Here is a 16,076-nt window from a genome sequence, read left to right on the forward strand (position 1 = left end):
CTAGAAAACAAATGATACAGCAACACTTAAATGAACTTATTATCAGCCAAAATTTAAATGCAGATGTTTTAACAAGACAACAGTCCAAACACTGGTTTCTTTACCAGCAGCAGATTCTCTCAAAGAGCTCCAGTTCACTGTTTTAACACCAAGGAGGTGAACATTTATTCAGCATTTCAAAGCTGAGTATTGATATGGAGTTTTTTTTTTTACAAGATGTCAGTGATTTGTGCCAATTGCTTTAGGTGCCAACTGCTTACTGCTTCACTGACACATTGTGAGCTGTCAATCTTGTGTTTTCTGAAATAGGTTTTCTGTGAGAATGTTCCTGTATTTGGCTGCATTAATTTGTTCCTCAGTTCTTATCAGTCTTCCCTGCAGCCATTAAATATTTAAGAATATTTAAGAAATGTAGAGCCAGGTAATTTGGGACACATTTTGATAGATTACCAAGAAAACCACCTAAAAGACTACACTACCTTATAAGAGAGTTGCCAAGTAAAATACTTTTTAAGTAAAATTGGACAGCTGGTAAGCTAAAATCAAAGTTAAAAAGGACACTAAAGAACTAAACAATTATCACAAATAATTGAAGAACCACATTTTATATGTTTTTGTATTTTAAAATAGTTAAACATTTACTGAAACAGTAATTATCAGATGTAGAAAATAAATGAATCTTTGAACATAAAAGTGTCTCTCCTATAGGTCACGTCAACCATTCTGAGAGCTGTGGCTTTTTGCGGCATCGTTGTCATTACAACTACAAATCCCATAATGCAAATGCTCGTCTCGTATGCTTTTGGTATCGGCGGCGCGCACCGCGAATGCGCACTAACCGCTGCTTGTTTGGATGATTTGTGTGAGGGAAATTTAAAACTCTGAAGTAGCTTCTCTCTCAAAAGATACACAATGTCAGTAGATGTGCAGAATTTGAGGCGCAGATCCGCGGTGGATAGTACAGGTGAGCAATAACTCCGTGTAATTAAGACATTACATAAAAAAATCTTTTGGGGTTTGGTTGAAATTGTGCTGTTCGTAAGATAGTTGTTTGTAGTTTGGTTTAATTTTTGAAGCTTCTTATATATAAAAAACAGCTGTCCAAAACGCCAGATTTTATCTCTCTGTGGAACTTGGCTCTAACGGAGAACAACCGGGTTAGAAAGGTAATGTAATTAATTACCTAGAAATAAAATAAACAAAATAAATTAGTCACAAAGCAAGTGTAACTTACCCGGTACATTAGGAAGCGACCAACCTGAACAGTCTATATGACGACGGCCACTAAGCAGTGTTTGTTGTTAATGAGTTTAATTAGCCACGGTCGGTGCTGCTATTTAACGTTTCACTTTCCAGATTTTACTATCATAATGTATCTGAGACTTCAATTAATCTAATGCATTGCACCCTCGCCTTCAGTAATTCCTTCACACGTGCACAGTTTACGTACTAAAAGTGTCCATGATAATATTGATGTCTGTGCCTGTTCTTTTTATGAATGAATATTTGGAACACATTGTTTTTGTCATGAGTTCGAGTTTTTTTCTTTAATGTAGCCCATTCACTTATGTTTATTGTGGATTTTTAAGAAATATATTTAAATCTACTGCTCCACTAACTACAATAGTTAATTTGGCTGTGTTAAAAGTTCTATAGTGTAATTTAACTTTGTTGTGTGCTCTGATTGACTACAACTGTTGACCTTCTGCACACATTTAATAAAAGACCAGGTTGATATCACCCATTAGTCAGTGCTATTTCTAAACCACTTTAATCCAACTGTCTGTAAGTACCAACTAAACAAAACGGTGCTCACTTGCCAGGGCTGGAAAAACTCTCACCTTACGCTAAGAGTTCATTGTTTAAATGCAATCCAAGAATGACCAAAATCTTGAGTTGGAAACTACTGGAGCACGGCTATTAATGTGCACATTCCATGAATCCTTAAATAGCAATGATCTTGCTTCAGTTGAATGGTTGCTGATCACATGGGAAATAACAGTTCTGGTATGGTAAAATGAAACAAAGTTATTACCAAATGTGTGTTTGAAAGAAGAAATGTGAGGCATTCAAACCTAGTATTATTTGTTGGTTCTGTTTTACTACTGGAACTGGTGGTCTGCCAAAAGTGGACAGAATAATGAAAATGAAGATCGCCTTTAAATTTTTTGGCACAACCCTTATCCATCAGCCAGGGAATGGGCTTGTGGACATATCTTTGTGCTCCAACAGAACAATGATTCTCAACCCTATTGGGAATATGTAGGCTTTACTGAAAATTCATTGCCAAAAAATAACAAATTAAGTTTAACCTTACTATTTGTCCATAATTTTTAGACTAGGGAGAATGTGTTACAGAAATAATAATTCCAGGACTGCCATATGCAGCTGCCAAAAAAATATTTAAAAGTTTATTTTATCTGGTGTATTTAATCACATTACACTGAGAAATTTGCATTTTTGGGTGGTAAAGAAATGATAAAATTTGCTGTTGTATTGATTTGTTTTATATATAATTAATATTAAAGTAATGATTTTGTCTTTCTTTTGTCAGTCTTTTTGATAATTTCTGGCTATTTTAGCATTATTTTTGTAGTCCAGCAATAACAAAGGTAACTATGTTCCGATGTTTAGGGCACGCAGTTTCCTTGGCCCATGCGGTTCTACATTAACAGTCCTACAATAATTTATGTTTGAAAAATAAGTATTACAAAATTGCTATAAATTCTAAAAAGTCAGCCTGGTACAAGGAAATACATGATTGCATTATGATGAACAGAAAATGAAAGCAGTACTAAGCCTTAGAAACAACAACTTGCCTTTTGTAATAGATTTTTAGATTTGATCTACAATGATTTGTGTTTTTTGACATTTAATGACAACACATTTTTGCCTCATGTTGTAATGACTTAGCAGTAGAAGCCTGCAGAGTTGTATGAATGCCAGTGTCAGGTTTTGGCTGATACTTAGAGCTGATCTTTGTATTGTTTTAAAAATAGAAAAATCAGTGCGTTCACTGTCTAAATTTAACTGAAGTATACTCTTAGAGACTCTTTTTTAAAAACCCTGCATCTCTTAAATTGTTCTAGCTTATGATAAAAATAAATCAAACAATATGAGAGCATGCCTAAAATGTTTAATGCTTAAATCTGTAAACTTTAAAGCTTCTGAAAAACTTTACCTTTAATTGATAACTTCACTTTTATGCCAAAACTGATCTTCAGAACGTCCTTGGGACTATGAACACAGAGTTTACCGCCGTAGCTCCCTGTGTGACAGACTGTGTGTGGGCAGCTCTCATCCTGAGGTTGATGTGGCTTCTTCCGGTGGTTTGCACAATTTTTGTCATCACACACCAAAATGCCATTCTCTACACAGTAAGTCTTTTAATACTTTTAAGCACATAATTTTTCATTTTATGCTATTCCTGATACAGATTTATTATTATTTATGTTTTTGATCCATGGTAAGTCATTTAAATGCTTAAATGTTTATTTAGCTATTACAAAGGTTATTGATTGTTTTACTTTTTTGCAGACATATGCACTATATAACCAAAAGTATTTGTATACCTGATGATAAACAATGGACCTCCTATTTAAAAAAAACATATGGGATTAAAATAGTGACCTTTATGTGATAGCTAACAGAGTCACTCTTTTGACAAGGATCCCACAAGTATTTAAGTATGTCTGTGGTAGGCCGCTCAGGTGGCACAGCGGTAAAAACACACGCTGGAACCAGAGCTGGGATCTCGAATAAATCGTATAGAATCTCTGCTCTGCCTACCGGCTAGGCTGAGCAGCTACATGAACAACGATTGACCTGTTGTTCAGATATGGGTGGACTAAGCCGGATGAGGTCTCTCTCTCTCATGACTGGTGCAATTATGACCTCTGCTGGCTGATTGATGGCGCCTGCACAGAGATGAGAAAATAGTGCTCTCAGGGTGTGTCTCTCCGTACACAACGCTGAGCTGCACTGCACTCGTCAAAGTGTAGGTGAAAAGATGCATACGTGTCGGAGGGGGTGTGGGTTAGCTTCGTTCTCCTCAATCAGAGCGGGGGTCAGCATAGGTGGAGAGGAAGCGTGACGCAATCGGGCAATTGGACGCGCTAAAAAAAGGGAGAAAAAGGGGATAACATGCATTTTACAAAAAGTATGTCTGTGGTAATTTGTGCCTATTTAGTCAAAAGAGCATTTGTATGGCTGGGCACTGATGTTGGTCAGAAAAGCCTTACTTGATGTTCCAGTTCATTTTAGCGATGATCAACAGGGCTGAGGTCAGGGCACTGTGCGGGCCACTAGAGTTTTTTTTTTTTTTTAAACCAGGCTTTTCTTCATGTCTTCATGTTAGAAGGGATGTCTCAAAACGTTTGTCCAAATAGTGCTTCTATTACAGCTAGCTTAAACAGGAAATAAATTAGTTATTAGCACATTTACTTAATCGTTTTTTAAATGTTTTTTGTGTCCATTATTTTCCTTTAAAACAGTTTTTTATAAATACATGACATTTTATTTTGTGGCACTACATTCATAAAAACATTTTTAATGCCACATTTTACCTGACCACAATGAATGACTTATTGAAAATAAATAGTTGGTTTATTAAAAAAATAAAATAAAAAATAAATACATTTAAAATAGTTAAAATATACTTTGTAATATATTTAAGAGAAATCAGATGTTAATACTTTAATATATCACACTGTTAACAGCTTTATAAAAAAAAAACTAAAACTGATGTAGTATATGTAACATGAATAAAAAATTTAGCTTTATGATAATCTGTATGTAATTTTCTCTTATTAATCGGTTATCAACAAATATCTTAAATATTAACTGGTCATTTGACCTTTTGATGTCTTTGTTAGGACACTCCTCGTCTTCACGGTTCCCTGAAGATGTTTGGCAGGAAGCTAGCTGCAAGACTGCTATCCATGTAGAGAATGAAGTGGAGGCACACAAACTGGTCAATAACTACATGGTAGGAAAACAATATACCATAAAGTATTCAATAATAAAGACCATTAATCTACAGTACATTTAAGTCTACACTTGTGCGACAGTTTGGTTTCAGAAAATGGAAAAGTCATGTTACTGAGCGTCCTATAGAAGATAGATCAGATTTGGTAAAGGAATTATATTCTGAACAGATCTACATCAAACCACAAACAGGTCAGTGAATATGAATATGTTTCTTAAAGACATTGTATGTCCAGTATCGATTTCTTATGCTTTAGATCAAAAGTTCTTGCTGTGTTGTATCATATTTGCAGTTACAATTTCTATACAATGTTTTGACTATGTATGCAAAATATTTTCCCTTTTGTTTTTAGATTCACCAATCACCATTGGAAATGTAGTCTATGCACTGGTCTTTGGCTGGTGGATCTCTTTAGCATACCTCCTGGTTAGCTTACTGATGTTTTGCACCATTATTGGGATTCCACATGGTATGAAGCAAATACTTCATTCTTTTTAGGGATTAAATTTGACTCTTGCCTTACGTCCTTCTTATCTGTACCTTGACTGTAGGGAAACTCTGTTTGAAATTGTCAGGCTACTTATTGTGGCCCTTTGGAAAAGCATTACAAAAGGTAACATTAATGATTTTTTGATGTTTCAACCAACCAGCCAACCAATGTAAATTATAGCAATTCTTCAATGTTTTTGCTAACACTTTAACAGTTGGGCTGTTATAATTTTTTCACTGATTATCTCATTACAATGTTACCTATTAAGTAATGATATATATATTTGGCACCAAGTAAACAATCAGTTGGAGTTGAAGTAGAACTGTTAGAAGCAGGAAAACATAAGGATCCAACTGGGATGGCTGGATGATTGATCAAAGCATCTCCAAAACAGCAGGTCTTGTGAAGTGTTCTTGACATGCAATTGTTAATAACCTACCAAAAGTGGTTCAAGAAAGGAAAACCAGTGAACTGGCGACAGGGTCTTGGGTGCCCAACACTCACAGATGCAAGTAGAAAGCGAAGACTAGTCCATCTGATCTGATTCCACAGAAGAGCTAATATAGCACAAACTGCTGAAAAGTTTAATGCTGGCTATAATAGAGAAGTGTCAAAACACACAGTGCACAGCAGCTTGCTGTGTATGGGGCTGCATCACAGATTGGTTATAGCACCCATGCTGACCCCTGTACACCACTGAAAGCACCTACAATGGGCAACTGATGTTCAGAACTGGTAGTGTAATAAGGTGGCTTTATTTGATAAATTACACTTTTTTTTTTTACATTGTTTGGAGAGCTGGGTTTGATGCTCAGGGCAATGTTCTGCTGGGAAACCTTGGGTTGGAACATGTGGATCTGACTGACACATACCACCTACCTAAACTTAAAGAATACCTAAAGTACCCCTCTTAATGGCTATGGCATTCCCCAATGACAGTGGCCTCTTTCAGCAGGATAATGCACTCTGACACATTCCTGAAAAATTGTTTAACAACGAGTTTAGCATAACTGTATAATCTGATGGTTTAACTATGAAAATTACTTTAATGATTGTAAGTCGAGTTTTCAAATTACTTCTATACTTCTGGTTCTGTGGTAAAAACTTCAACTCTGTACAACTTTGAATTACTCTTTTTTACCTTGTTTTTACATACCATATTTACTTGTTCCACAGACTAGCAGTCTGGTAAAAAAATGTTGCGTTAAAATTCCCCACTGTGAAGCAATTCCAGAGGAAAGTGATGATACAAAGAGGTCATCAGGTTTGAAGGAATCATCTCCACTTTTAATTCCCCATCCTCCCATTCCTACAGATGACCCACAAAGTTCTTCTTCCCAGAGGCGCTCTTACTGGGTCAGTAAAATTCAGTAATGTTAATGCAGTTTCTTATTCACAAAACTGTATTTTAGTTGGTTGTGAGGAGTCACCTGTACGCAAAGTCTCACTCTTTACCTTTTTAACTTTTAAATTTAGGCTTTACCAGCTTTATGAATGCAGGTCAACATTCTCAAATTAACTTTGGCACTAAATGAACAGGCACTAAATTAACAGGCACTAAATTTGTATGCAATAATTTATAGTTGGGCTGGGTAATATTGAATAAAACCTTAGACGGCTGTGTTAAGCCTTTTTACCATTATGAATCTAATATTTGCAGCTGTATGCAGTGGCCCTTTATACATAAATAAAGTGCTGTGCTATTGGTTTCTAATTTTAAATCACAATTCTAATTTTTAACAAACAAAAATGCACCTGGATATATTACCACATTTTATTTGCTAAACCACTAAATGCTGCAGTTAAATTTAATGTGTCAAAACCTGATGTGACTAAATTTTTGTTGCTGTAAAACAGCATGAAGTGTCAGTGGCAGTCAAAGGCAGTGTCTTAAATCCTACACATACAATAACCTTATACTTTATTTAGTCAACTTTGTCATAACACTCTGCCTACACTTGCCACCAAATTGGTACTTCATCTTGTAAATGAATGAATTACATTATTTTATTTTATGAGGACTATCACAGCCAGCATGCCTAAAAATGCAAAATCTTACATAGTGTGTAGCTAAAAGCAAGTGTAACGTTTGACTTAATCTTGTTCTAAATGAGCTGTGAGCTCCAGATCTAGAAGGCTGGATTTCAGCACAGTTTTTTTTATCTACTGTAAGATGAAAACCTCCACCTTGTTATTCATTTATGAGTAATTTTACTGTTTTTAGCAGGTGAATCCAACCAAACTGTGCTAAACTCTGACCCACCAGTCCAAGAGGGGACAGCCTTGCCTTGCATTATGACAAGCATAGTCTTATGATGTTTCCGTATTAACGTCTTGCACCTTGATTTGAATTTCAGTGTCGTGTGAGCACGTATGTTTGGCTCATCTTGGGCTACATTCCTCTAGTCATAGTCCACTCTTTGGCCTGCTTGATTTCCTGGGTGATTGTTTTTACCATCCCTGTGGCGAAGATGAATGCCAGGATGCTTAGCACCATCCTTCTTCTGCCTCCAGATGAAGTTCAAGTTTGCCTAGTGAAGACGGTGAGCTTTTTTGTCTTTTCTTTTTAGTTTAAAGTAAATCTTACTATGTGAAGATGCACAAATGGCTGAGACATTAAAGAAAAAATGTAATTAGGAGACGCTGGTGTACTGCTTAGTTTGGGTCTGCTTGTCCAGTCAGAATTACTTTGATTTTCAGTGCCAATTTCCTCTAACAGATCACCTGATCAGTATGATGGAACATATTTTATTCTGATAATGGTCTTTTCAAGGTGACAATGTTCACATTCAAAGGGCACAGTTGTCAGTTGTCTGTCTATATGGAGTCAGACTGAATGATGAATCTCTGTGTGATGTTAGTTTTTTTTATAGAAATGATTTGAAATGTGCATGATTTGCAATAAGTTTGCATCATGTCCCATTATAAAGGTAATCACTTTTTTATTTAATAATAATTACGATAATGTCAGGGAAAGCTTTAAGATACCAGCTGCATCTCTGCTTATTTTGATTAACATGTTTAATTAGAGCTTGTACTAAAAATCTACATTCAGAAGTACTCTTGGTGGTTGTTCCTCTTACTGTTCTACATTACTGACAAACACTACATTACGCCGTTGTTCTATTAAATCATGTATAAAGACTTGTTGATATAAAGCTTAGTGATGTGTTCTATATATTTCATGGGATGCTACAGGTTTGTTGTTATCTGTTAAAAGAAATGGGGAAAATTGCATCCCTCTTCTAGATATTTGTAGTTTACAACACATTGTTATCCAGACCTGAATTTTGCATTAAAGTTTAACTTTAAAGTTACTTAATGTAGAATATAACTTTGATGTGAATTCAATTCGACTGCATAAGTGCTTATTATGCAACAATTTAAAGTTGCTAATTTGATTTTTATAATTTTGACATTTTCTTTTTCACTTTAAATGTACTGAAAAGTAACCAGTTTTCTGCTTCTTAGACTCAAAATTGTGAAATGAGGGTTCTGCTGTGCTGCTATCATGCCTTTAATTGGCACTACTACAAGTACACTGTAGATGGAATTAATGTCTTTGCTGTCAGTATCCTTTGTTGTTGTGGTGATCAAACTTCAAGTGTTGTGTATCCAGGCAGTAAACTGACTCTGATCCTTTGTTATTTGAACACAATATTATTGTATAAGGATGTAGTGAGCATTTTTAATTATATGTAGATCATATAGTAACGTTGCTAAATATTTCAGATTGTTTTAATTGAAGAATGATGTACATAAGACAAATGCACAGTTCTTGGACATGTTTTCTTCTTATTATTTTTATTATTACTTCCTAAATTTACAAATCAATTCAGATGCAAAAAAGCCCACAATTAACACTTTTAAAGGCAACATTTTTGCCTAATTATCATTACTACCTTAAACATATAGAGTTTAATTTTGTATCTTATATAAAATTGCATATTCTAAACGGCATTTACAAAACCAAAAAAGAAACTATTTAATCTGTTGTACGTATTATGTAAGTACAATCCATTTATTAGTATTAGTTAAAATATCCTTTTTTTTTTAACCATAATTAATAGACCATTTAAATGAATTGAATTTAAATTTTATTTTGCCTTTTGTAGTACCATTGCAAATCTAATTGCACACCTTTTTACAATTTTACAGAGCCAATAAATTTATTATAGGTCACTTTAATTTATATTGTGCGTTATTTATTGTTAATTTAAACGAGACGTATAGAGATTATTTATTAATTTAAACAAGAAATGAGGAAAGGGAACATGTTTAATTCTATTGTCTTGTTAGATTAAAGACTTTAACTGATTTACTCAGATCTGCTTTCTATGGTCATTGTCACTTTGGTAATTGGCTATGTGGACCGTGACAATTATTTTGTCAGGTCTGAGGTAAAGTTTGCTACAGCTGTGACCTCCATCATACCCCTGTCTTATTACATTGGCATGGGCATAGCAAGGTACATTGATAATCTTATTACTAAATTCAAGCAGATTTAGATATATTTAAAATGAAATACCTGTATATTTAAAATGTAATAGAAATTCTATTATGATCTCACAGTATTTCAGCTCAGAGTAACTTTGCTGTTGGAGCAGTAGTGAATGCCACATTTGGCTCCTTCACTGAAATGACTTTTTATATCACCGCCTTGCTGCAAGGTCAACGAGTCGGAAGCAAGTGTTATGGAGAAATTGTTAAAGCTGCTCTTACTGGGACCCTTCTTGGCTGCATCCTTCTTATTCCGGTGACTTCTGCTTATACTCATCTCCTTTTTTATGTACAGTTTCTTCTAAGGATTTAATTCACTACATTCACTAAAATTGATCATAAAGCGAACTGTATTTACAGGGTCTGTGTATGATCATTGGTGGCTGCAAGCACAGCGAGCAAAGATTTAACAGTCGATCTGCTGGGGTCAGCTCTGCACTGCTGTTCATTTCAGTTGGTGGTAAGTAGAGAGAACAGAGCAACTGTGTTTTAAATGTAGTAAATTCAGACTCTTTCCTAACCCTGATGTAGAAATACATTTTTGTTTGCAGTGCATGTCTGTATAAAACAAGAATACTGCTGTTTACAAGTCTTGCTGTGTATTTCATAGAAGAGGCCTTGCCTGTAGATACTGTTCTGAGACATTTTATCTTTTCATTGTTGAACGTTAAAGCAACAGTATACGACTTTTATGGGTGTTTTAGGTATTGAAGTCTTCTCAAGTTGAAATGTTATTGCCGGCAGCTAGCAGAAGGGCATTTTGTTATATCAGTTGTGCTCACATTGCAAGTCAAAGCACAGCAGAGGATATACTTTCTTGTGGCAGCTAAAGAAGTAGATCCTGCCCAAGGCATTATCAAGTACATGGGTTTTGTTACATGAGTACATGTGCTGCCACTCACATCATATACTTTATAGTTTTAAATCTATGCTGCTGTATATTTCATTTGATAGTTCGTCTAAGTTTTAAGTTGCAACATGAAAGTACAGAAGGTAGTTTTGGTCCAACATAGCTCTGGGGTCATTGGCCATTGTCTGTGTGGTCACTGAGCTTTGTGAGTTATTAAATGCGTAAATTAAATAGATACTTTTACCCAGGGTGAGGCTCAGACATTGCACTGTGGTTTTGCTAACCCCTGCGAATTCACCAAATTCGCTCTCCCTGATTTTTGTGGGACAGTGGTAGCCTAGTGGGTAGAGCTTTGGGCTATCAATTGAAAGGCTGAGAGTTTAAATTCTAGCCTTGCCATTCATCCACTGTTGGGCCCTTAAGCAAGGCCCTTAATACCCTCTGCTCCAGGGGCGCCGTACAATGGCTGACCATTGTTTTATTGTACTATACACGTATATCTGTATATATGACAAATAAGAGCATTCTATTCTATTCTATTCTATTCTATTCTATTCTAAGGTGTGGTGCCTTGTGCTCAGATTTTGTATCTGCTGTGGGATCACACGAACCCTGATCAGAAAAAAGTTGTTGCTAGAATAAATAATATTGTTTATGTGCAATACTGTGAATTGTTGCATTTTTTTTAACTTGATGTCCTGATTTAGTTTTTGTGATGTACTTGCATTCTCAGGTGTGTTTGCTCCCACACTGTTCTCTAAAGCCTACGGTAACCTGGTATGTGACAGTTGCAGTAATCCTTCTGGGAACAGCAGCGGACCTTTTCTCTGCACAGCCTGCCACTATGATCTGGTGTGTAAATGCATCTGTAATACCATAAAAAAACATGTTGTAGTAAAATAGTACTTTTATTAAGAGACACTGACACTGTGATTAATTCGAACATAACTAGCTTGGGTTTTTTTTTTTTGTGCAGAGTAAAAACAATCCCTCCCTTTTCACGAGTCATATTGAGTAAGTATATACACACATTGTTGTATTAAATGTCTGATTATTAAAAAGTGAGGGATTAACGCTGTGATGTTGCAGGCCCCTGGTGTATACAGTGTCGGTTCTTCTTCCTACTGCTTATCTAATCGGCCTGATATTTACTCTGAAGACTCACTCCCACATCTACGACATCCACATCAGCGATGCCCACTGTCATGGTACTGTCGTGTTTATGAGAAATTGTCGTTTTGTTATGTTGGTTTTGAGGCAGCAGACTGCACCACCACGTCAAATGTAGAAAATCGAATTAGTCAGTCAACCGATTTTGAATCCACTGCTACTTGCACAACCCTCGATCTGATCAAAGAGCCGAATCACTACACGCCCCCTTTGACATGTGTCTAATTCTGTGGACTAATTACTCCTGGCTGTCACTAGATTTAAGCAAGTGGGGGGAACCACACAGAGCCATATTGGTTGGGTTCTCACACAGAGCCATATTGCATACAGAGAGCCATGCTAAGCTCCAAATGACCCCCCCCCCCCCCCCCCCCCATTCACACAGGTAGAGAGGTGGCGATTACATATCGCAACAGTAAGAGACCCCATCTGACCCAGCCTCCCCCAACAAGTTGTGTTTGTGTGGTCGCCTGGCTAAATTGGTGGCTCTGCTGAGATTCAAACTTTCAAGTTCGGCCCTCTGCAGTGGTGTGCTATTGCGTTAGATCGCTGTGCCACCCCAGTGGTCCAACAGGTCACTTGGGTGTAGTTCTTATAAGGATTTTTAATTCTTAAAGTTTGTGCATTTTCAAAACTAAGATGCTTAATCCACTAAAGCTTTTAAATATTTATGTATAAAATTACATTGTGTAAATAAATTACATATAAATGTAGTATATTTTGCTATATAGAATTTGATGCTGTATGGTAGCTTTTATTAATATTTTATTCATCATTGTAACTTATACAGGCTTTGGGGGCTACATAACAACACATCTGTGAGAGCTCTTTTTGTGTGTTCTATTGATATGTGTTAGTGGCAACTGACCGTAATCCGGTGGTGCACTGGTCAAGATGGAGGGCTTTGATGGTTCTTATTGTTGCCACGTTTCTGACAGCGGCCTGCGCCGACCTTACCACGGAGCACATCAAACCCATCATCTCTCATTCCATTGTCTCTCAGGTCTGTACTGCTGCTCTTACACACATTAACGTAGCAGCTGTTAGACACTCACCTTAGAACAGTCAATACAAACACACACTCCAGAGTGCCACATTTGAACCATCATGCCCAACACTTTAGACACCCAATCACAATGTGTCATCTCAACAGGGACCCACACTAAAACTAGAACAGTCACTCCCAAACTGTGCTCCAGAAAACCACCCAAGAATCGTCAATCCCAATAGCCAAATAAAAAAAACACACACACAAGAACCGATAACCCCATCATGCTTTTTAGAGACCCACACAAGGACCATCAATCCCAGCACTTGCTCGAGAAACTCACACAAGGACAATGGTTTGTTAACTGTTTGTTAATGCTCATGGTTTTGGAATGGGATGTTCAACTCTCCTGTGGTCAGGTGAACACAGTTTTGGCAATATGGTGTATTTTTTATTCTGCTTTGTTTTTGCAGTACTTTATTGGTGTTACTGTGCTAGCCATGGTTCCTGAGCTTCCAGAAATAGTCAACGGGATTCAGTTTGCCCTTCAGAACAACATAAGTTTGAGGTCAGAACCATTTCTTTGGGAAAAAACTATGCAATGTATAAAATTATTACAAGTTGTGGACTTGGAGTAACTTGATTTCCATTGTTTAGTCTGGAAGTTGGAAATTGTATCGCTGTGCAAGTCTGCATGCTTCAGATTCCTCTCTTGATCTTATTCAATGCTGTTCATGTAAGTATTACCAGGTGAATCGTTTATTTGATATGTTGTGTGTGTGGGGGGGGCATGCAGATTTGAAATATTTTAAATCAAACCACTTGTTTGTTTTTGCCTAGGATGTTGGGTTTGTTCTTATATTTAGTGACTTGCACCTCTGGGCGAGCTTTTTCAGTGTTATTCTTGTCAACTATATCTATATGGATGGAAAGTGTGATTATTTCCAGGGTAAGTCATATTGGTTTTGAAAAGTTACTGCTCACTGCTTTTTCACTGGGCTAAAATAATCTGTTTTATTTCTGAAGGAACAGCTTTGGTGGTCGTCTACCTGATCCTCCTGGCTTTGTACTTCTTTGCTCCGTCTCCTCGTGGCTGCTAACCATCAAGTCCATCTGTATGCTTTTTTTCCCCCTTCCTATTTTGTACAACAATATTGCATAGATATGTATGTAAGGTTGTTAAGATTCACTAAGCTATACAAAGAATTATGGGGGATTTGTGTAAACAAACAGTAATTATGTATTTCAGTATTTCAGCTGTGGCTTTGCTAAACTTTTGTAGACTGGAATTTGTCAAATACATACATGTATAAACTTATTTGTAAAAAATAGAATATTATTTGATCTGTGTAAGGTACAGAAATCATATGAATGGGCTAAAGTATAATTAAATGTAAATTAATAAATTGTATGCACATGAAATGTATTTCTCATGTATAATAAATAATTGGTCATCATATCAGGAGTGTTGTGGGTCAGTAACATTATAAAAAGTAGACCTATTCATCCAGCTGGTTTCAGTGGGAAGTAGATTAATCCACTTGACCACTCATGGAGGGCTTTTTCAGGGGGACTTTATTCTTGTTTTTCTCTCGAATTGGGCCACCCATAGAAGTGTCTGCTTTTAGTAGACTGGAAAGTACAAGCTAGGGGCCAAGTCTGGCACCAGTCCAGTGCAAGGGATCGCATATTTACCCCCACTTACTTACTTACATCTAAGGACAGTTAGGAGTAGTTAATCCACAGGGTGGCATGATTTTGAGAAGCTGGAAGACACTGGAATACCTAAAGTACACTTAAATGGACTCAACAGCTATGGTTCAAATGGTGCAAGTTGTGAGGTACTTAAATGACCCATGCTGGCCTGAATTAAATATATTATCAATATAAATCAATGATAATAAAAATATGTCCAGAATAATTTAACAAAGATATTTATTTTCCCACAGTTAAATCACAAATACAGGTAATCAGTAACTGCCTTAAAACCACAGCAGGGATCAGAATCCAGTGAGACCCTTCATCAGTTACTCCAAATGCAAATGAACCAATTGTTTTGTCAGTCAAACAAACAATACATGGAAAAGAAAAGAGGCACAGATTCTGGGCACGTGTGGCCCAAGCAAACAAAAGCCCTCTACCTGCCCTGCTAACTACATTTAATATATTTTTTGCAGATGTTGAAATTAGGGGGCGCTACAATTACATTTTAATCAACGTGAGTCAAAATGCACTTCATGGTTTTTGTAAAAGATATACAGTAATATCTGACAAGACCAAGTGACGTTTTACTTAGTGCTTAATACTATTTTGTGCTGCTGATACAAGTAAGTGAGGGTGTGACAATAAGTGACATTGGGAGCACTGAAATCAAAAAATCAATTTCTAAATGATTTTCCTGGTAAGACAATATGCAGTTAAACATCTTTTCATATATAATTTACTAGAAGACACGGGCGGCAAGGTGGCTAAGTGGGTAGCACTGTCGCCTCACAGCAAGAAGGTCCTGGGTTCGATCCCCAGGTGGGGCGGTCCGGGTCCTTTCTGTGTGGAGTTTGCATGTTCTCCCCGTGTCTGCATGGGTTTACTCCGGGTGCTTCGGTGTCCTCCCACAGTCCAAAGACATGCAAGTGAGGTGAATTGGGGATACAAAATTGTCCATGACTGTGTTCGATATAACCTTGTGAACTGAAGAATCTTGTGTAATGAGTAACTACCGTTTCTGTCATGAATGTAACCAAAGTGTAAAACATGATGTTAAAATCCTAATAAACAAATAAACTAGAAGACACAGTAAACAACAAAAATAAGTAATGAGTTTTAGGTTACTATGGTGTGTTTAAAAAAATCTGTTGTTTTGTTGAAGTGAAGCAGCTTGTAGGATCTGCAGAGTTCCAAACTTTTCCATGTCAAGGTCCACTTATTTATTGTTACTAAGCACCAAGACCTTCACAAGCCTTTAATTAACCCCCCTCCTTTTGCTCTTTTGTCTTTAAAATAATAAAAAATATAATTTACTGTAAAATTAAAAATTTTATAATAACCTCCTGGTAATCTTATGTTTACCAATGACAACAGTACGAAGTAAGAA

The 16,076-nt window shown here is 36.4% G+C and overlaps 1 protein-coding gene across 1 annotated transcript; it reads left to right on the forward strand.

The window, feature by feature from the left end:
* The first annotated feature begins 912 nt into the window (after positions 1–912).
* cax1 (cation/H+ exchanger protein 1) lies at positions 913–14,174 on the forward strand. Its single transcript, XM_063005481.1, is given in 20 exon segments — positions 913–964; positions 3,225–3,377; positions 4,875–4,987; positions 5,070–5,178; positions 5,340–5,456; positions 5,539–5,600; positions 6,654–6,833; positions 7,835–8,020; positions 8,949–9,048; positions 9,804–9,945; positions 10,050–10,233; positions 10,338–10,437; positions 11,561–11,679; positions 11,804–11,841; positions 11,917–12,040; positions 12,821–13,000; positions 13,459–13,553; positions 13,643–13,721; positions 13,826–13,934; positions 14,012–14,174. Coding segments are annotated over 20 exon segments (2,316 nt in total). The 3' UTR covers positions 14,086–14,174.
* Positions 14,175–16,076: the final 1,902 nt, after the last annotated feature.

Source organism: Trichomycterus rosablanca, chromosome 1 (genome assembly GCF_030014385.1).
Source record: "Trichomycterus rosablanca isolate fTriRos1 chromosome 1, fTriRos1.hap1, whole genome shotgun sequence".
In the NCBI taxonomy this organism is placed as follows: domain Eukaryota; kingdom Metazoa; phylum Chordata; class Actinopteri; order Siluriformes; family Trichomycteridae; genus Trichomycterus; species Trichomycterus rosablanca.